The sequence below is a fragment of the Ursus maritimus genome, unplaced genomic scaffold (genome assembly GCF_017311325.1).
Source record: "Ursus maritimus isolate PB19 unplaced genomic scaffold, ASM1731132v1 scaffold_16, whole genome shotgun sequence".
Classification (NCBI taxonomy): Eukaryota; Metazoa; Chordata; class Mammalia; order Carnivora; family Ursidae; genus Ursus; species Ursus maritimus.
This window is the reverse complement of record NW_024424008.1, coordinates 29,594,581-29,615,476: the sequence shown is the minus strand read 5'-3', so window position 1 is coordinate 29,615,476 and position 20,896 is coordinate 29,594,581. Positions and strand designations below refer to the sequence as shown.

Below are 20,896 nucleotides of genomic sequence, written 5' to 3'. Positions count from 1 at the left end.
GGGCTGTAAGATTGCTGTCCCTCCCCCAACCAAGGGCAGAACACCTCCGTCTTACCCAGTGGCTGTGGCAGGATGTAGGCGTAGCTCCCTACGGTGCTGCCTGCGAAGGGAGAAACCACTGTTCGCAGCAGGCTCTTCAATCACTAGCATGTTCCAGCTTGCCAGTGCACTTGTGGGCTGAGCTCAGGCTCTGAATCACCTGCGAGGCATCAGAGCACCCAGGTGCAGGCAGGACCTACCCTCTGGTTTCTCACCCACGACCAGATCGAGTCAACGCCTCAGCCTGGTGTTTGGCATGAGCTGATTCCCAGAAAGTTAGAAAGGGGCCTGCGATTTATGGACGTGAGCCAGACTCCTAATTGGAGGAAAACAAAGTCCGGGAGTGAGAGTTGACGTGGATTGTGATTCTAAATCCAAGCCTGATGTGGCATTTCCATAAATCCTTTTTACCTCAGTTTCCATCTCCTCAGTTATGGTGGTTGGTTGAGTGTTCATCGTGCCCTTCCTCTCTCCAAGACAGTCCACTATTCCTCCAGAAAGGGCTCAGAAGTCTTAGGAGAAAGTTTCTCCACAAATAACCTGCAGCAGGAAATTTTATCTTTATTCACACACAGATGTGTACATACACCTACAATTTCTCCGTGATAGTAATTTCCAGTTATAGAAGACTTGAAAAATTCAGGAGAGAATAAGGAAGATGAGAAATTCCTATTGTGCAATACAGATAAACATGGGTGATGCTTTTAAGTCTTTCCTTCCAGTCTTTTTTCATGCGTAGATGATAGGCAGAGAGGCAGAGCTGTGAGCATGTATATAATTTTTGATTCTGGGTTTTTTACTTAATGTTATAGAGTAACCGTTTCCTTGTGGCCTTAAAAACTCTTTACTCACTTCATTTTCAACGTCTGCAAATGCTGTCATGTTAAGGCAGTCACCAAAGATGGAGCTCAGAGCTGGGCACATGGCTGAAAGCACCTGCCCTGGTAGGGGTCTCTCATTCCAAGATCCCAGCTGTTCTAGGTGTAACTGGGGGCCTTTGTGTCAATCCTTCCTGTCCCAGCCCAGCAGAGGGATGGCATCAGGGAAGGTCCGTGCATTTGTAGTTCAAACAGGATCCCCAGGTTATCTGATCCCCCCACTCACCCCCCTCCACCCCAGCTTTGAGAAATGCCTGTCTAAGTTCTCCGCTCATCTTCACTGTCCTCTGCTCAGTTACGAGAGAAGCAAGCCTACGTGGAGAAGGTGGAGAAGCTCCAGCAGGCCCTGAGCCAGCTGCAGTCTGCGTGTGAGAAGCGAGAACAGATGGAGCGGAGACTGCGGACCTGGCTGGAGAGAGAGCTGGATGCGCTGAGGACCCAGCAGGTGAGGTCGGGGCCACACATTCCTCCAGCACCCCGCTGTGGTTCAGGCTGCACACTGTGCATTGTGGACTCAGAGGGGAATGAGAACTCCCTGTCCCCAACGTAGCATTGTTGCGGCCAGTGGAGGAACCAGGCAGTCCACTCGTTGCAGTGACAAAAGTTCTTAAAGAGAGAAAGTGCTGACTGCCGGGGGCTGGGCACAGGGGACTGTAGACAGCTTCATAGGGGAGGACAGTTGAATTGGACTTTGAAAGATGAGTAGATTGGACATTCTGGGGGACGAACATCAGAGGTAGCGGAGGACTTTGCGTAGGGAGAGAGGTACAGAACAGCATGGTGCCTTCCAGGTGGCCGGATGCAGCTAGCTAGGGGAGAATGCACAGTGAGGTGGCTGCTGAGGAAGCAGAGGCCAGCTGGTGGAAGGCATCTGGTCACGTTGTTGCTATAGTCAACAGAGAACCAATGAGTGGGAGCTTTCTAAGCTGGAGAATAACATTGTACAGTGGATCAGAGAAAGAGCCGTCTCATGGTGTCAGGAGGGGCTGAAGGGGTGAGTGTGGAAGACCAGGGGGCCAGCCTGAAGGCTGTTGTTGTCGTCTAGGGTGTCACGAAGTGGGATTCCATGCGGGAGCTAGCAAAAGAGTGAAATGAGTCGGGTGTGATCATCAGTGAGTTTTCAGAGATAAAGGAGAGGAAGGAGTTCAGGACTATGCCTAGGATTTAATATTGGCCATAAGCTCCTAGTTCTTTTGCCTTTTCTCCTTTCTACTACTAACAGCTGTCAATATAACTTAGCCGCTGAAAGCTTAGAGTTACACACCCTAGCCCGGGTCCATGTGTGCCTCAGCAAGGAAAGCTCAGCCACTGGGCTGGGCTTCATTATACACTGGTCAAAGGCTCCTGGCTCCAGACAGAGCCCGGGGCTTGTGTGTCATCAGCCAGTGCAATGGGCAAAGCCCTCTGTGCAGCTGGGGAAGGGTGTGCTCTAAGTTGGGAAGCAGGGAAATGCAAGGCAGGGCTCCATGGAATTATCTACTGGATAGAGTGTAGTGGTTGTGGTTGGAATTCTTGAGTACACTTGAAAGCATCTGCTCAGGCCAGTTCAGCTCTTTCTCATGGCAGGCACACACATTTCACTCTGGGTGTGTGTACTTGGCTAGGGAAGGAGATGTTAGTGAGATTGCCCAGAAAATTAAGGAACCCACCCGGCCTCCCACCATCTTGGCTTAGTTGCTAACTTGTAGGAAGGGTGAGTCTGTCTCTGGACTTCTGGTCCATCTGGAAATTCATGCTTTTATTTAAGTAACTCTAATGACCTGAATCAGGGGCCCTGTGACGAGGTGCCATGATCTCATGTGAGGCCGAGAGGATTTTGCAGAAATGTGCCAGCTGAGATGCCATCACATGGGAGTGAGACAGGACATGATAGGCATAGATGGCCGCTTAGCCAGGCTGTGGGGTCTTTTTCTTGGAAGGTTTCTAACAGCAGGGGAGCTTCTCATCTCAATGGACTGGTTCATTTGTCCCTCTGCCTGAGGTCAGTGCCTAGGCAGAGGGGGTCAGTGGCTTTCTGTACAGGTTGATGAGGACAGTTATGGGCTTTCTGCTCTATTCTTGCTTAAATGTTGGTTATTGGCAAGCAACCACCAGATTCTAGAATATTTGTAATTATAGCTTTAAAAAATTGAACAGAAACATATGGATTATAGAAAGCCCCCGGGCCCATTTGCTCTGGTCTCTCTGGTAGGATTAGATTCTGTGAGTGCAGCTCATGCACCGAACTGTTGTTCCGGGTAATAGATGTGGTTCGGGGTAAAGTGTTCAGGCACCCCTCACCTGGCACCCAGCTCTGCGTTTGCAGTTTGTGATCACTGGAAAACATGACATAATATACCTGAGTTAAAAGGGAAGAAATCTGAAATGTCAATATCCTCACTGGCGAGTGGTCCAAATACCACAACAGCTTTATTTCCTATCTTCCAGACCCAGATGGAAAGAAGGGGCTGAAAAATGAGCTTGACTTGCATTCACAGATTTCTGGTAGCACTTTACTTTGGGTAGCCCTTTATTTATTTTATTTTTATTTTTTAAAGATTGTATTTATTCATTTGACAGAGAGAGAGACAGCCAGCGAGAAAGGGAACACAGGCAGGGGGAGTGGGAAAGGAAGAAGCAGCGGAGAAACCTGATGTGGGGCTCGATCCCAGGACTCCAGGATCACGCCCTGAGCCAAAGGCAGACGCTTAACGACTGAGCCACCCAGCCGCCCCTGGGTAGCCCTTTAAAGTTGATTAAAGGCTTTCATAGGCAGTAGCTGATTTGCTTCCCAGGCCCCTCAGTGGGGCAGACCCTCCTTCCTCTGTGTCCCGGATGACTGCCTTGCACCCAGGGGAGCATGCACTTTGGGGGATCTCAATCCCCTTCCTTTGCCTTTCCATGCTAATCTCCCAGCCTCAGGGGCAGCAAACAATGGGAATCTTCTTGAACTCCACAGAAAATGCCCTAGTCCAGCAGGCCAAGACTTAGGTCCTGTTTTTGCTTTTGGTTTAAGTGAACAGCAGGACAGGGGGCAAGCTGCTGCTAGGCCTGCAGGGCTGCGTGGCCAGACGGGCCCTGGTCTGAGGCTACCACTGAGTAGCTGAGACAGATAGAACAGTTCATTCCACCTCCCAGAAGCGGAGTTCTCTCACCACTAACGTCGGGATAAGGTTGTCTCACAGAGATGCACGAGAATTAGGGGTGGAGGGATTTGGAAGGTGATCCTCCTTGGCGGTAGGATCTGTAGGGTTTGCCCGTCCCCCTAGGAGAGGGGGCAAGTGCATGAGGGCAGGGTGGGAGTGTGCTGTGGGATCTGCTCACCCCGTTTATACGGTCTGCCCCTTCCCCGCATCAAGATGTGTGTTTCTCTTGCTTCTCAGAAACACGGAAACGGCCAGCCAGCCGGCATGCCCGAGTATAACGCCCCAGCCCTCATGGAGCTTGTGAGGGAGAAGGAGGAGCGGATCCTGGCCCTGGAGGCCGACATGACCAAGTGGGAGCAGAAGTACCTGGAGGAGAGTACCATCCGACACTTTGCCATGAATGCGGCGGCCACCGCGGCGGCTGAGAGGTGAGGCCCGCCTGCGGCGCGCCCGGGGCCTGCGATCAGTCACCGCCAGCACCTCGGTGCCGTGGGACCCCGCGTGCTCCTCAGAAGTGGTGCTGCGCGAGTGCGTGTCGTGCTCTTTCTTAAGAGCACGTATGTGTCATGGGCCAGATGAGATTTAACCCTCGTTAAACATGGGCCTGACCAGATGAGGGGCCTGTATCCGCTCCTCACCTGGTTCACATCCCACCTTCCCAAAGGGTCCAACAGGAACCGTGAGTAGCCTCATTTTGCAGATGAAGAAATGAGGCTCAGAGAGGTACGCTGGGCCCTCGTGTTCCGTGGAGCTGCGTGTGACCTGAAGCCTGGTTTCTTTTGGTTTGAAATTGTTGCTATTGACAGTTTTTACCTCTGCTGCATTATTTCCTTTTTGTGGGTGCACAGCCTGATCCTCCCTTTAAAAATGAGCTCAGACTGCTTGATAATTGACAAAGGAGTTCTGTTAGAGCATCCTCTTGTCCGAATGAGCAGGGGGTTTCCCCTGAGTGCTGGGGCTCACGTGCGCAGTCCTGAGCGGCCGTGCACCCCGCAGTCAGCACTCCTGCTCGGCCTCCCGGCCCCACCAGTTGGCTGTGGGCCCATGGATGCCATGGGCACTTCATTTACAGTTGTTTGGGATTTATCAAAGTTTAGGGTCAGTATAGGTGGAGGAGATCCTCAAGCCTCAGAGGAACATCCACGCAACTGGTTTTGATACAGGCTGTTGTTGGACCCTTTGGGAGGGCGGGACCTGACCCAGGTAAGGAGTAAACACTGGATGCAGCCCCATCATGTAGTCAGTCTCAGGTTTTGGGCGCCATGTTATTTTTGTCTTTAATGAGGAAGAGAAGGCTTGTTGGGGTGGAGGGCGTGGGGTTACTCTATGAGGTCTTGTGGGCTCTCATATTCATTACTCATGTAGAGAAGAACCCCTAGGAATGGTACCTGCAATGGTCCCCCCCAGGAACTTGGAGAGCGAGCAGTGCCTCCACTGGGCGCCATGGCGTGCTTGCACCTGAAGAGACCCTGCGAACTCATGTGGAAAATGACCACCAGGGATCAATTTCTAGTGCTCACATGTTGGTTATGTGTGTCTACGTGAGGGGAAGCAGCCCACAGCAGCCCCTCTGAGCAAGACCTGGGAGCAGGAACAGACTTTCGAGAGCCGTGTCGTGTGGCGGAGCCCCAGAGTGGCGGTGGGAGAGTTGGAGGAAATGACAGCCTCTAGTCAGTCCTCCTGTCTGTGGGTGAGAACAGCGAGGCCTGGATTTTTACAGAGCTGAGAGGTGTTTTTTTCAGCTTTTTATTTTCTAAGGCAGTAACTCACCTCTATCTTGAGGAAGAGCCCAGACAGTCATACAGTTACTGAGGAATTTGGCCTTTTGCCAGATTGGGTCTAACGCCCAGCTGTCGACGATGGCCCTGGGAGTTGTCTCGCTGTGTGAGGTTTTAATGGAGAGAACACTGCACAGGCAGGCGGGGCACCCCCACTCAAGGCTTCTTCCTCTACTGCCGACTATGGGTGTGTGATGATGCATAAACCTTTCTGAGTGTCACTGACGTTCTTCAAAACTTACCTAATTTCTGAAATGGAAATGGTAATTCTTGGCTGGTTAGGAGCAGAGAACCACCGTCGTCCCCTGGCAGAGGGCAGTAGAGCCCCAGGAGCAGTGTAAATGTGTTACCTTGGAAGCGTGACCTGGACCTGGGGGCCTTTGTGTGTCATCCTTGTCTCCACTCGTGGTGTTTTATCAGATTAGATGTGTGCTTGGGATCCTGGGCCCCGAGAGCACAAATGGGACTGGAATGTCAGATCAGAAGTCAGGGAATGAACGGGTCTGAAGCTAAGACCCCTGTGGTGGGCACTGGACAGAGCCCACCTTCAGCCACTCACCTGTCAGGCCCTGCATTGCTCGTTATCCTCCCGGCAAGGGACACAGGTCTGTTGCCCGCAAAGAATGGGAGTCCTGTGGGATTTACCCAGGCCCCCCTGCTTTGCTTCCACGTGTGTTTATTGGTCATCTAATAATTCTGTGGGAAACTGCCTTCCCCTTCCTGACCACTCCTTCCCACCGTTTGGGGGAAAGTCAGTTCAGAGGAGGTCAGGTGTTTAGCTCCAATCTTCATGTTCTTTTCAAAGAAAACCTCTGTAATTTGGCACTGCTTTTCTTTGGATCGGAAGGGAGATAGGGAAAATGAAGAATTTTTGAGACAGGTCAAAATTCTGAGCTCCTGTCTAGATGCTACATGGCCGCATATGAACTGGTGAAAATGACCAGCCATTTGCTTTGTAACTTTACAGCCGCTGATGCATGCCTCACGTTCTTGGGCAATGATTTTTAAAGAAATGATTTTTGTTTACCAAGTGCTTTTGCTGTCTTGGTGCATTTCAGCACCATTGATCAGCATTTTGAGGGATTGGGCCTTTTTTATGGTTTTGAACCTTTTTACAGATTCCAGTGTGATATAGTTAATGTTTTTGAGAGCCTGCGTGTGTTTACCTCCTGAGTTGTTTTGATCTAATTCTTCCTGCTATCCTTCCTTGGCAGCATAAACATGAATTTTTTAATTGGTGTCTGGCCTTGTGCGAATTTTCCAAAAGTAAATTGGTTGAAACTGTTTTCTCTAGCCACTAATTTCGGTGGCGATGACTTTTGTGCACTATAGGATGAATTCATAATCTGCAGAATTGGCCTCAAAATTCTGCCTGCACAACAGTACAACAAAGACCACCACCAATGGCCCCCGACGCTCAAGAGTACCCCTTCCAGAGTGCTCTTTGGGCTGTCCCTATGTTTAAAGCTTTTGCTTGTGTTCTATGTTAGTTGGCCTTGTGGTTTATTTTCAGCTGCATTTCACACAAATACCACATTCTCACATGCGCCCACTTTCTTTGTGCCTTTTGCTGAGGCCTTCTTCATAAAGACACAGAAAGTGGGGCGTCTGCCTTCAGCTCAGGTCATGATCCTAAGGTTATGGGCTCCCTGCTCAGCGAGGAGTCTGCTTCTCCCTCTGCCCCTGCCCCTGCTCGTGCTCACTGTCTCTCTCGCTCTCAAATAAATAAATCAAATATTTTTTAAAAAGACAGAAAGCTTCAGCAGCATAGAATGATAGCTCAGGTTATGGACAGGTATCTGGATTGGAATCTGTCTCCACACCTAGCTTATTTGTTCATCTGTAAAATGAGGATAATAACGCCAGCTACCCGGGTTACTGGGAGGACTGTGTGAGAGGCCCTGTGTAGCGTGCTTTACCCCGTCCCCAGCATGAAGAAGAAGCTCCTTCATTGATAGCTGTCATTAGAGAGATGAAAGAAGGAGTTGTCTTTGCTATTTGTGAGTGTCCTAGAAAAGAGCTATTAAGATTTTAAATATGATTGGAGCATTGGAATATGATGTTAAAGAGATGTGAGATCTTTGGCTAGACTGTTTATCAATTTGGTATTCACTGGTCCAAGCACTAGTGCGCCTTGCAGTCTGAAATATACCTAGATCACTAAAATGGCTCAGTTATCTTCTTTTCACCAGTCGTCATTAATTAGGAGTAATTAAATTCCACAAACAGTGGAGGAATAGCTGACTTTGACCAGACACCTGCCTCCGGCCACCCTGCACTTTAATCCACCGTGTCTGCCCCTCCCCTTGCTTCAGCTCCTTGACTGGACTTTCCAAGGACAGATGGGTGTCTTCATACTTCCGCCCTGCCACCCGGCATGGCTGTCACACAGGGGCTCATAAAGCAAGAAGTGAGCTAGCCTGCAGGCACGAAGGAAGATTTCAGCTGAGCCTTGCCATCCAAGAAGACCAGTGTGTGTTTGCTGAGTCTCCATTTTACTGTAAAATACTGAAATCACTGCTGGCTGGGTGAGAAATGGAAATAGAACTTTGTGATTGCGAAAGGAGAAGTATGAAGGAGTATAAGCATGGAGACACACATACCATGCCAACAGCACCCCTCTGTCTGCAGGGGTCCGGTAGGGGTCCAGCAGCAGGCTCCTAAGGACATTCATACGCAGTGACCTTAGCAACAGCGGCAGGGAATTTTGATCTTTGGATTTCATTTTGTTTTCCCTGGACACTGTCTTTATTCTGTCACGTCTAAGGGGAGGATTGGCCTGGATTTAGGAGAGGGAGAGGGGGTGAAGGAGTCTGGGGAGCGATATTGTCATGTGGTGGCCTCGGACACCTCCCCAGGATCATCTGCATCATTGTCTGTGTGTCCTGTGTTCCCAGGGACACCACCATCATCAACCACTCGAGGAATGGCAGCTATGGCGAGAGCTCACTGGAGGCCCACATCTGGCAGGAGGAGGAGGAGGTGGTGCAGGCCACCAGGAGGTGTCAGGACATGGAGTACACGTAAGGGACGGCTGTGTGTGTGGCCGCACCACCCGGCTCTGCTGTGGCCACTCTCCTCAAGTCCCCCGCGGGCCCGCCAGTCCCTCCCTGCTCTGAACAGCTGACGGGCTCAGCCAGTGACACCCAAGTCAGGAAGAGAAACCAAGTGCTTTCAGATTCTTATTTTGGGGCATCGGGGATAACATCCTCTTTTCCCAGAAAACCTGTCCATCTTTTATTAGTCTTTTCTCAGAAAATGGGGACATTGACTTTAGTGGCAAGCCAACCCTGTGTGAGGCTTCCGTTTTCGAGTTTCCCTGCTGCCGCTCCTGCCCCCACCACTGGGGACCTGAGACCCTCTGAGTTGGTCCCTGAGCACACCTTGGTCCAGGAGGTCCCTGCTGGGAGGCCTCAGTCATTCTGCCTGTATGTCCCTGGGGTCCCAGGAGGTCCCAGAGTCTCCAGAGAGCCCAGAGAAGGTGTGCCTTCTGATCTGCTACAAAAGTTCCATTTTGTACAATTTGCAGATTATAAATGTTTGAAGACTTAGGCTGTACTTAACTCTTCATCCCTGAGTTATAATTCAAGTCCCTGGGGCAGCCCAAGAGAAATGGTTCGAGTTTTTCTAGCCAAATAGCTTTCGATTATGACTGTTTGGTTTTGTTTTATTACATAGTATTAAGAATCTCCATGCCAAAATCATAGAGAAGGATGCCATGATTAAGGTCCTTCAGCAGCGATCCCGTAAAGACGCTGGGAAGACGGACTCCTCGAGCCTGCGTCCTGCCCGCTCCGTTCCGTCCATTGCTGCGGCCACTGGGACCCACTCCCGCCAGACCTCACTTACCAGCAGCCAGTTAGCCGAGGAGAAGAAGGAGGAGAAGACCTGGAAGGGGAGCATAGGTGAGCCCCAAGCCTCCTTTGGGCCAGGATCTGAAAAGCAAGAGCTACACAGATGTGGAGAGGTGACCTCGTCTGGTGGAAAGGGTTCTGACCCTTTTGTGGTACACTGGCTCTGCCACTCAGGAGACGCAGAAATGCCACTGAATACCTCCGGGTCTGTTGATTGATCTGTAAAGTGGGAAGGATAATCAGTCATGCTTTAGTTGTGGAAATTAGCTGAGATATGTGGAAGCAGAATGGTGCTATAAGAGTAGCTACCGGCCATGGGTTGGTTCACATCGTAATTATCGTCATTATTGCTGAAAATTGAAGTGACCCTTCCAACATAAAATATTCTCATGGGAAAAGCCCAGAGCAGTCAGGCCTCTGAACTTGGCTCCACTTCTGCTTCTGTGTCTGGAAAAGCGAGGCCATGTCTGCCCTGCTTTATGCTGTGTGGCTGAGGTGAGGGCAAAACAAGAGAATGGGGAGAAAGTACTTTGGAAGCAGTGCTCTCGAGCAGAAGGGGTTGGTGGGTGGTGAGTTTTGGTGGGTAGTTGTTGCCAGGGCAGAATTTTGAGGCGAATTCTGCCGATGTGGTCTTCCTTAGCCTTGTGGGTTTCTTAGAGTGCAGGCGGCCCTGTTGAGGGGCCAGCTGAGTCTGGAGCGGACTCAGGCGGCGCTCCCAGACACCCGTCTTCCTCGCTCTTCCCCTGCGCTCCAGCAGCTCCAAGGGTCTGGCCCTCCTTTGATGCCTTTCCTCAGTTCAGAGAGTGTTTTGTTTATCTGTGGAACTGAGAGCCAGTCTTCCTCAGCACAGAACCCCAGAGGAGCCTGGCTGCTTTGGGCCAAAGGGGAGAAGGGCGTCCAGAGTGGACCTGACCGAGTTGGGGGATCAAAGGCATGCAGCGAGAGTCTCTGTGTGACGTCCCCCCACAGGTCACTTCAGCAGCGCCTGCCCACGAAGGGAATGCACTTCAAAGAGGACGTGTCAGCATAGCAGCTGGGATCACCAGAGCCCCTCCCAAGGACCCGTAGCTCCCTCCCCGTTAGAGAGCCTAGGGGCAGTGCTCAGGCAGGGCTGGGGAAGGAGTGGGAAATGTGCTTGGCCATGACAGAACGCTCCCTGGCAGAGGCGGCTGGTGACCTCCAGCCTCGGGCATTCCCCCGCTGTCTGGGTCTGTACCCGCTAGCATTTGGCGTGTCTGACCCAGGCCCGGGAGCCCGAGGACCCGTCCACAGGAAGAGTTGCTGTGTTCTCTGCACTGGTGTCCCTCCTCATGACTGTGATCGGTGTCCACACGTCACAAGAAACAGAAGGGGACTGTCTGAGGGGCTGAGTAGAGGCACACATTCACAGTTCCTAACTGCTTCCTCCATCTCTGCTTCATGGGCTCTGGAAGAAGGTAGAGGTGACTTCGTATACATTCCTGATGGCTCAGGGCTCCCCGGTTGGGTGACCGGCTGGTGACTTAATTCTGCCCGAGCATCCTTGTCACACCGTGGAGGTTCGACAGGCAGGGTGATGAGGTGGCAGGAACCACAGGTTGGATTTGGAGTTGGGTAAAGCCGCGTTTGAATCCCGTTTCTGCCACTTCTTAGCTGTGAGAGGTTCATTTCTCGGAGCTCCCATTTGCTTTGCTATAAAGCAGAAGATAAGGACAGGGTCTGTGTCATAGGAGTGTTGTAAAGTCGAAAGTGAACTGATGTGTGTGAAGCACCTCGCCGAAGACCCTTGTTCGTCACAGTGCAGTGCAAGGACCCACAGCATCACCTGGGAGCTCCTTAGAGAAGCAGAATCGCAGGCCCCGCCCACTGAGTCAAGCCTTCGTTTTAACAATATATCCAAGCAGTGGGTGTGCACGTTACGTTTGGAGAAGCACTGCTGTGGACACACTGAACCGCTCTGCGTTGTACTATGAATGGGCGCCTTGGAGGAGCCCTGGCCAGGATCCACTATGGATTGCTGGCTGGTTCAGTGATCTGTTTACTACCACCTTGGTCGGCCTGTGCTCTGGGGCGCCGGCGCTTTCTGGCGTGCGTGCCCTGTGTCACTGTTTAGAAATACAAAACTTGTTTTCCTGGCCGGCACATCCCCTTTCCACCCCAACCGCGGGGAGGAGGAGGGTAAAATGATCCCGCCCCAAAGCCCAGCCAGATCCCTGCTTCCTGGGGGCCATGGCTCTCCGCTGCAAGGGATCCCCTTTTGGGGAATAATGAGCACAACTCAGGGTTGGCTTGACCGGGAAGTGTTTATTTTTGAACCTGGGCCTGCGGGAGACCTTCCTTTACGAAGAGTGGGGCAGTCTTGTGGGCTGCTCAGAAGAGCCACAGGCCACTGGGTCCACGTCTCCGATCTAGAAGGCCTTCAGTGTTTCTTAAGCACACATGTGCTGCTCAAGGCTGGCCCCCCTGGGCCATAGTACAACATCGTCTATAGAACGCCTGGCAGGAACGCCCTCTCCCCTCGACACGGGCTGGTAAGCAGCTCTTACTACCCTGGGTGTGATTTTATCCTGCTGTTCATCCTAACTCATCATAACCAGTCTACTTAACAGCTTCTCTCCTCCAACAAAGAAAAAAACTCACATAGTTTTAGAGACGGGGCTAGGTCTTTCTTTCTTTTTTTTTTTTTTTCAGTTCCCTCAGTGCTTGTCCTCTTATCAGGCACATGATAGGTGCTTATAAATGCTTGTGGTAAATGAGCCAATGAATGAATGAAGCAGTCCTTCGTGGAGAAGGAAGTGATCTCCAAGACTCGGGTTTTTTCGTTTGTTTTTGTTTAAAGAATGGCAGTGAGACAGCTGTCCTTGTGCCCCCAGGGTTGCTGCTGGGGAAGGAGCACCACGAACTCACTTCCACCACCCCGGCCGCTGCGCTGTCCCCCAGCGCCTCCACGGCCTCGGCCGGCAGCGCCCACGCTAAGACGGGCAGCAAGGACAGCAGCACCCAGACCGACAAGAGTGCGGAGCTCTTCTGGCCCAGCATGGCCTCCCTGCCCAACCGCGGCAGGCTGAGCATGACCCCTTCCAACAGCCCCATCCTGAAACACCCGGTGGCCAAAGGGACTGCAGAGAAACCGGGTATGAGCTTCTTCCCTCCCTTTACCCTGAGAAAAACCATAGAACTCTGGCCGGAGAGGGAGACTTTGGCTGGGACCTGGAGGTGGTGTAAGGGCCGGGGGGCGGGCACCAGGGGCTGCTCTCACTTCATGGGGTTCTTTATAATGATGCTTACCCTAATGCGCTGTATTCTTATGGGAATGACACGTGTAGACACTTCTGATTGCCATCTAAACGAGTACACAGCTTGAATGTACCCTTTTAGTGAATGCTTTGTAATCAACCCTTTCCTGGGGGTGAGAACCACCCCGCTGCGGGGTATTAGGGACATAGACCCCCCCCCCCCCCCCCCAGAGCTAGCTCCAGGCACCATGCACGCCAGAGGCACCAGGTGCATAGAAGTAGCCTTCGAGGGCTTTAGCCCTCAGGGATTCAGGGTCGGGGGTACCCCCTGACTGAAGGGGGAGGGAGATTGAAATGCAGGGCAGGTAGACTTCTGCAACATCCCTCAGGCCCGCACCAATGAGGTGCTTTAAAATACTTAGGAGAAGACAGTCTGGGTGGGGTGGGCTTGCCAGGAGTCCAGAAGCATCTGGGGAAAGACCAGACGTGCCTTTGGATCAATCTGAGTTATGGGGCTAGCCCTCGAGAGTTCTTGGGAGCATAAATTAACCATTTCCTCCAAGGGGCTGCTTTATTTTCATCCTCCCAAATAGACAAGGAAACACAGCATTTTTTGACCATTTTTTGAACATTTAATTTTTTTTTTTTTTTTAAGATTTTGTTTGTCAGAGAGTGAGCTAGTGTGCACACAAGCAGGGAGAACGGCAGGCAGAGGGAGAGGGAGAAGCAGGCTCCCCTCTGAGCAGAGAGCCAGACACGGGGCTCGATCCCAGGACCCTGGGATTATGACCTGAGCTGAAGGCAGACGCTTAACCGACTGAGTCACCCAGGGACACCCAGGTGGACTTGAACATTTAATTCTTGAGATGCACTTTTCCAAGGCAGGGAACATGTGAAAAGGACGTGGCTTGTAGGCACGGCAGTGGACGGTTTTGCGGAGAGGGGAAGTGGCCGTGAGGGATTCCTCGCACACATCCCCAGGCCCTCTTCACCCACTTACCTTTCCCATCACCACCCTGGTTCTGTTATTCGTGTCTGAATCCCGGGGCCCGTCATTTCGCTCTTCCCCACTGGGGGCCGGGTTCTGCCGCCTCCCTTGCAGACACCGGTACTGAGCGCTGGGACTGGAAATGGTTCCGTTTTAGAGAGAGCCGGTCAGACCCATGCCCCTCTATGGGACAGGCTGCTGATGTCTCCTTCTGTTTGGCAGAGAACCCTCTGGGCCACGGGAAGTCCCCTGACCACAAAGGCCGCGTCAGCAGCTTGCTCCACAAGCCCGAGTTCCCTGACGGAGAGATGATGGAAGTTCTCATCTAACACTGGCATCCTTGCTGCATTCTGTGAGGGGATCTTGACAGACGAGGAGCGTGGCCGAGAGGGAGAAGAAAGCTCGAGAAAGTTGTGGATGGGAAATCAGGAACGATTGAACTGATAAAGATCTTAAATCAGTAAGAACGCTTTTTATAAACGTTTTAAAAAAAATCAGACCTACGTGACCGAAGATGAGGAGAATGCCGTGGATTCGTATCGTACATGGTGGAAGAGAGAAGACGCATGTAGGTTTGGAAACCAAGGCGTCACAGGAAGTGGGACTTTCACTGTATAGAAAATATATCTCCTGGGGAGGGTCTGTGTATACCTGCTCTCTGGCTATAAACACATAAACCTGAACCTGGATCTTCCTTGAAATACCCCCCTCTCCTTGCCTCTTAGCATGTTTGTTTTGGGGGTTTTTCTTTGTTTTGTTTTTTTGTTTTGTTTTTTAAGAAGAACCTCCTAGAAATCTCCGAGAGCCCATCTCGGCGTCATGTCATGTCAGCTGTACCATCGGGGTTTCCTGTGAATGTGTGTGGCGTTGGCCGTGAGAAGACGTGTCCGCGGGCAGCGGGGGTGTAGAAGGCGGTTCTCACCTAATTCCCTGCTTGGCTGGGATTTTCCGGAGATGATGGGGCTTCTTAGCTTTTCTGGATTCAGCAGTAAAAATATGAAACAGGTTGGGAGCATTATGGCCTTGGTGCTCACACTCCTGAACTGCTCGGAGTTCCATCTCTTCCTCTGCTTCGTTCTCTTTCATTTTGCTCTTTTTGTCTTTCCCTTCTTTTCCTTGTTACTACCACATGGTGGAATTCCTTAGGTCGGGGATTTATTAGACCGGGATCTGATCTCTGTTTCGTAGTGACCAGCGGGAAGGAGCCGTGCTGGCTGCCTGGCCGCCTCCTCCCCTTCGAAGCCATTGGGCTCGTTGTGACAGGGAAGTAGGTAAGTTCTGATGAGGCGGAAGATTCCACGGTCAGTGCGACATCCTGCGTTCAGCTCGTGGCCCTGGCTGTTCCATCTCACATCCATCACGTTCTCCCACGCAGAGAGCTTGTAGTTCTACCCCTGCCCTCCAGGAAATGAATGACACTTGACTTGGTGGCATCCAGAGATTGACCAGGCAGCTTGTACCACTTTCTAGAATCGGTGGCTCATAAGCATCTTCACCACTCTTCCCACCCCCCGGCACTCCTCTGGTCACTGTGGACGAGCGCATAGATTTCCACGTTAGCACGTCAGGGCTTCTTTGCCGTGGGCTCGCCTTGTGACCTAACCGGCCAGTGTACACAGTCACATGTTTCGAGGTTTCGGTGTGGGACAAGTTGACCCAAGTTAGCACCAGGTTGAAGAGCCAGGAGTGAGTGGGGTCGTGGGCCTCTAGCTCCTCGGACACTGGCTTTCTTTACGAATCTGAGAGGCACTGGGTCAGCGAAGAGGAGAAGCTGACCAGGCTGGCAGATGTCTTGGGGCTCCTGATATTTTCCTCCCTCCAGGTCAACTGGCTCCTCCTGATCCCAGGGCCCTTTCCTCGTGTTCCTTAGGGGAAGGAAGAAAAAGGGCCTGGCTCTGAGACGTTCTCAAGTCCCACCTACATGGAGCCCTGAACACAACACCCCTCTGGGAATTTTGCCTGGGTGGCTTATTTCAGAGTTGGTTTTTGGGGTGTGAGATGGATGGAGTCGTAGCCTCCCCAGATGGAAATGGTGGAGGGAAGGCTGTGGTGTAAACTGGAGAGGGGGGGAGGACGTCAGTGGCCTTGGCCGGAGCGGGCATAGCAGCAGGAACGGCTTCTTCCCAAGCCCTACTCTGTGGTGGGCACGGAGCTCTGTGCTGTGTGCCCTTGGCCTCCGCTGGTGCTGTCAGGCCTGGGTTCTGGGGGCCGGGCATCCTGCCTCGTGCCGGGGCTGTGTGAGTGTGGACGCTGGTGGGGATGGGGCAGGGGCGGCCCTGTCCCAGTCTGTTCCCCATCACTTTTTACAGGTGGTGAGGATTAGGTGATGACAACTCTTTCTATTAAGGATGTTTTGACCCCTTAATTAATGTTGGGAATGGACCAGGAATGAATGAAAGTGTCTGCAGACAGGAGGGCAAGTCTCTTCTGCCAGTCCCTGTGACCCACACCCGGGCCACTGCAAACTTGGGCTGTCTCCCCTAGAAATGGGTAAAAGTGGGAGCCACAGCCCAGTGTCCCTCAAGCCTCATCTCTCTGCTCCAGCACAGTCTTCCGCACCAGGCTCAGTCAGAATGAAAACACAAACATTAGCGTTTTTCAGCTGTGCTGTGGTCTTCGGCAGTCCTTTTTTCTTCTAACTTGCTAAGACTCTAGCATAAGAAAAGGGATCCCTAGCTTTCAGATATGTTCTTTTATGGGAGACTTCCTGCCATGCTAGCACCCCCATCCCCCACCCCGATGCTTTTCATGTCCCCAGCTTTCTCGAAGACTTGTTTGCCCGTAGGAACAAGGGATCGCAAATACTGAGCATCTGCTCTGTGTTCTGGGCCGTTTACAATCCTTTATCTCATTTGATTTGCAGAAAAAGAAATGCCAGCTCTGTGTTTTGGTGCTGGCTGTAGGCAAGCAGGGGGGTGAGCACCTGTTAATGAGTCCTCGAGCCACCTGGAGAGCAAGGGCTCCTTAACCTCACTTCACAGAGGAGGAAACTGGGGCTCAGGGAGGTTCAGTCTCTCCCCAAAGCCTCCAGCAGTGGCAGCTGACCAAGGGCCTGAGAAGAGGGGAGCTGTGCCCCCGTCACAGGCTGGACGGCCACCAACATGGGTCACAGCCATCTTTCACGCCATGTCTTGGCCGACTTTGGCCCCGTCTGTGATGTGCACACGTGCACACGTACGCGTAAGTGCACACTCACAGCTGTCACACCTCTCAGGAACTAAGGAAGAGGACTAGAGCCCAGAACTCCTAGAACTGCCCATAAACATAAACGGTACAGATGGAAGTCTCCGCGTTCCACCATACGCAGAGCCACAGAATCCATCTCAAAATCCCTTGTGCGTTGTCCAGGGGCCTGGATGTCAGGACTCCGTGGTGTCCGAGTATGGACTCGTGAGTCCCGTCTTGGGATGAAGGGTAAAGGCTTTGGCTTCGTGTGAAGACCTGCCGGGGTAATTCGGCTTCGCCCCCGGAATGGGTCGCCTGACAGTTTCTGCACGCTGACCAGGGCATCATATGGGATAGATGCTGCTGGATTCCAGCACCTCAGTCCAGAGCTTGTGCAGAATCTTCTTAGCAGTTTCTTCTCTTGGCTTCTCTGCTCTGCCAGGGCCCAGTTGCCAGTGCCCGTGTGGAATCTGGCCCCTTCCAGGCAGGCCTGCAGGACAGGGCTGCTGCGTCCCTCCCGGGGCTTTGGCTGGAACGCACAGAGCAGTGGGGCCCTTCTCTCTCCCCCGTCTCGTGGGGCTAGCTCTTGGAAGCGCGTCGTGGATTTGACTGCACAGGGCTGGGGTCCGATAGCAAGATAGTGGCTCCTTCGGAGTTCTGATCTTGGAACAGAGACCTCAGGGGCTGTCGCTCAGGGGAGAGGCTGTCGGAATGGCCACTGCAGAGGAGCTGGTCATCACTCCCGTTCTCCCCCCGGGGTCGCCCTCAGCTCCCTGTGTCCTGATGCCGTGTGCTGATGGGAAGACACACCGGCTCCCCAGCAGCCTCGCGCATCGCAGAGACCGCTGTGAGTGCAGAGGTCAGGGGAGGCTGCGTTCCCAGGAGGCAGTGAAGGCTAGATCGAGGTTTCGAGGCAGGGAGCTCATGCGTGACTGCATGGAGCACCTCCGGTTTTCCAAAACCGAAGTCCTGCTCCGGTGTGCGCTGGGGTTGGGGGAGTGTGCTGTGTGCTGCGAACAAACTTGCCATCCAGAGCAAAGGGGTGCCGGGGCCGTGGTGAGTGGGAGCCCGCCGATTCTCCTAACCGGTAGAGCCATCACGTAGCCAGAGGGTGTGCAGCCCGCGTTGGCGTCTTCCCACCCCCAAGCCTGAGGCAGCTATGGTAGATGCTGTATAAATGTAGCTTGTCTTCTCTTCTTTCTTGCTAATGAATCGATGTGTTTAAAGTGTCTTCCTCCAATGTGAGGACTGTCGAATCAGCTTGCCTCTGATGTGTGGCTCTCCGGGAGATGGGAGGAGTAATTAAGAAGCTTCCAGAAGCTGACCAACTGGGAGCATGTAAAGGTCAGCATTTCAGTAAATGGATTTCTTCTGGAACTAATGAGCAGATTTTTCTCTCTTCCTTTTAAGTAGTATATCCTTTTCTTGTTTAGTAATTTAATGATATACGAAGACATGTGTATATGTCAGTGCATACGTATGAGGTGTGACTACAAGGTTGTGTGTCGGGTTTTCTTGCTTAATATCCGGAAGATCCAAGTATTTCATCTCACCCCTTCCTTAAACGGTGACCCTTTGGGGAGACTCTGTACTGACTGCTGTCCCGCTGCCCCATAGAAGCAGTTTGTGAACACCTCTGTTAGAATGACCTCTGGGGCCCGGCACGTTCCTTTGACTATCCTTAAAGATGAGAAATCTTCATCCTTTGAGGATGGATTTAAGTTTGGAAATCATCCCAGTTGAATAAAGATGGGTGATGAAGGTCATATTACCTTTTTTAAAAAAATAAAATCCCGAAATGTTCCTTGGAATGTCTTTGGATTCCTCGAGCCTCTCAAAGTGAGGGCTTCCAAGGAGGACAATTGTCATCGTACATGTAACTTCTAGTAGGTTCGCTTTTGCAAATCGCAGCCCTTGCCATGCCTTGTATGTGTTCGCCTCTCTGCAAACACACAGATGGGGGGCAGATCCCTTAGCGCAGGCCTCCCGTAGGTGCCCCGTAAAGCCTTGTGATGCTTACTGCATGTTCCTGTCGCGTAATGCGATGACTAAGGTGTTTCTTTGTCATGAAACTCTGCTTCTTCACAGAATTAAAATACTCTTCTCAATATAATGAGGTACATACACCGCATTTTCTCGTATCCTCTCAAAGCGTCGATGCCCAGTGGTGTGTTTACCTGTGATTTTGCCTCGGATTCTGGTCACGTGGACACCTGCAAGTATTTATTACACAACAGAACGTAAGCAAGTTTGTCCACAGTGGTTTTCTTGGAATGAAGGTGGGTTCCCCTTCTGTGGAGGGACCGCGGAGCCGCGTCCTCCTCCATGGGGCACTTACAGAATCTGTGCGCAAGTCTGTGAGCCAAGGGCAGACACGCGTCGCGACCTCAGCCAGAGCTCAGACAGCCCTCGGGCCCCGACTCTCTCTGCCCGCCGCTTGTCGTCGCCGTGCTTGGTGGCAGCGTGCTGTGCTCCCTCCAGTGGATTCTGGTGTGACCTTTTGGTGTCTTCATCCTGCTGGTCTGTATCGAAGGGGTGTCTGCAGAGCTGCACAGCCAGGGGGGTCTTGCATCGATTGGGGGGAGTCTGAGGACGCAGTGTGTCCCCCACGGCAAATGGTGATCCTGTTGGTCAGCCAAAGATTTTCCTATTCTTTGCTGCTTAAACTTGTGCCTTAATATTGTATATAATAAAGGAATAAAATGGCTCTTTCTCTCATGTTTGCTCTTTTCTTTCCCCAAAAACTTCTGTGCTCGTTGACTGTAGTGCCGTCTGGCTGCTTGGAGGCAGCCTCGCTCCCCGTTCTGCTTCCAGAGGCGTCCAGTGCCCCCCTCGTGGGCCTCATGCTTCCACCGACACCCGCTCCCGATTCTCAGAAGGAAATGAGTCATCCAGACCACTGGAGCTTGCCGTCCACCCACTCCCAGCTCCTGCAGACAAACAAGGGAAGGGGAAATGCAGGGAGGCCGGGCCCAGGGAGACGGTGTTACTTTGATCACATCTGAGTGTCCTCTGCTGGGGTTCCTGGCATCAGAGCCTGCCAGGGACCGCCATGGCTCGGGGAGTTAACCCAAACAGCCTCGGATGTGTCTCTGCACCCCACGATGGACGTGGGAGATGATATGCCTTGTTCGTGTCTTGGGGGTCACAGAAAATGGAGGGGCTGCAGGAGCAAAGAGTCACATGATGAGCTGGTGACACCTGGGCGGGAGCCTCAGCCGCAGAAGCAGAACAGAGTAAATGCTGTGAGGGTCCCCCCTGGAAGCCCCCTGCCAAGGAGACACTGACCCGGGGGACACTGTTGGGGAGGGGGAGGTGCCCTCTGCTCGTCCTCTGCTCATGTCTCTCAAAGGGGCGCCTCGCTTCTCACCCACCCCCGGTGGGTCCTAGTGTGGGAGGAGCTGCCTCCAAGTGAGCTCGGGGAGGGCAAGGGACGCACCGCTAGTCCCCTTGTAATGGCTGGTGTGGTTTACACGCACCACCTCCTCCCGCTCACCACAACCTCGTCATCTCCACCTTAAAAACAGGAAACTGACAGAAAGCACCCTGAGCAAGTACCGTGCACGAGGTGGCAGAGCGGGATTCGAACCCAGGTCTGCCTGACCTAGAGCCTATGCACTTGCAGTAAATGGGGTAGGTGCTGTGAGTAGGGAGAGCTCAAGTTCCCCCTGCTTGGGTTCTTACCTGTCCTGCCTGCCACCCAGAGGGGTTCTCTGCAGGGACCTCAGATCTCCGCACACGTGGATATAAGTCGTGTAGCCTAAAGGACAAACTGCAACTCCTCCCCCCACCCCCACCCCATCAGGACCACTCTGGGAAGACAGCTTGAGGACTGCGCTTGATCTGGGGCTCAG

At 52.5% G+C, this 20,896-nt stretch overlaps 1 protein-coding gene across 2 annotated transcripts in view; it reads left to right on the top strand.

Moving 5' to 3' along the window:
* The window catches only part of AMOTL1 (angiomotin like 1), a 93,799-nt gene extending 74,050 nt beyond the window's left edge, over window positions 1–19,749 (top strand). For both annotated transcript variants that reach the window (XM_040630985.1, XM_040630986.1), the window contains 6 exons: window positions 1,213–1,362; window positions 4,280–4,470; window positions 8,718–8,843; window positions 9,499–9,725; window positions 12,527–12,787; window positions 14,100–19,749. In XM_040630985.1, the coding sequence (XP_040486919.1) occupies window positions 1,213–1,362; window positions 4,280–4,470; window positions 8,718–8,843; window positions 9,499–9,725; window positions 12,527–12,787; window positions 14,100–14,206 (1,062 nt within the window). In that variant the 3' untranslated portion in view covers window positions 14,207–19,749. The remainder of the gene's footprint in view (window positions 1–1,212; window positions 1,363–4,279; window positions 4,471–8,717; window positions 8,844–9,498; window positions 9,726–12,526; window positions 12,788–14,099) is intronic.
* Window positions 19,750–20,896: the final 1,147 nt, after the last annotated feature.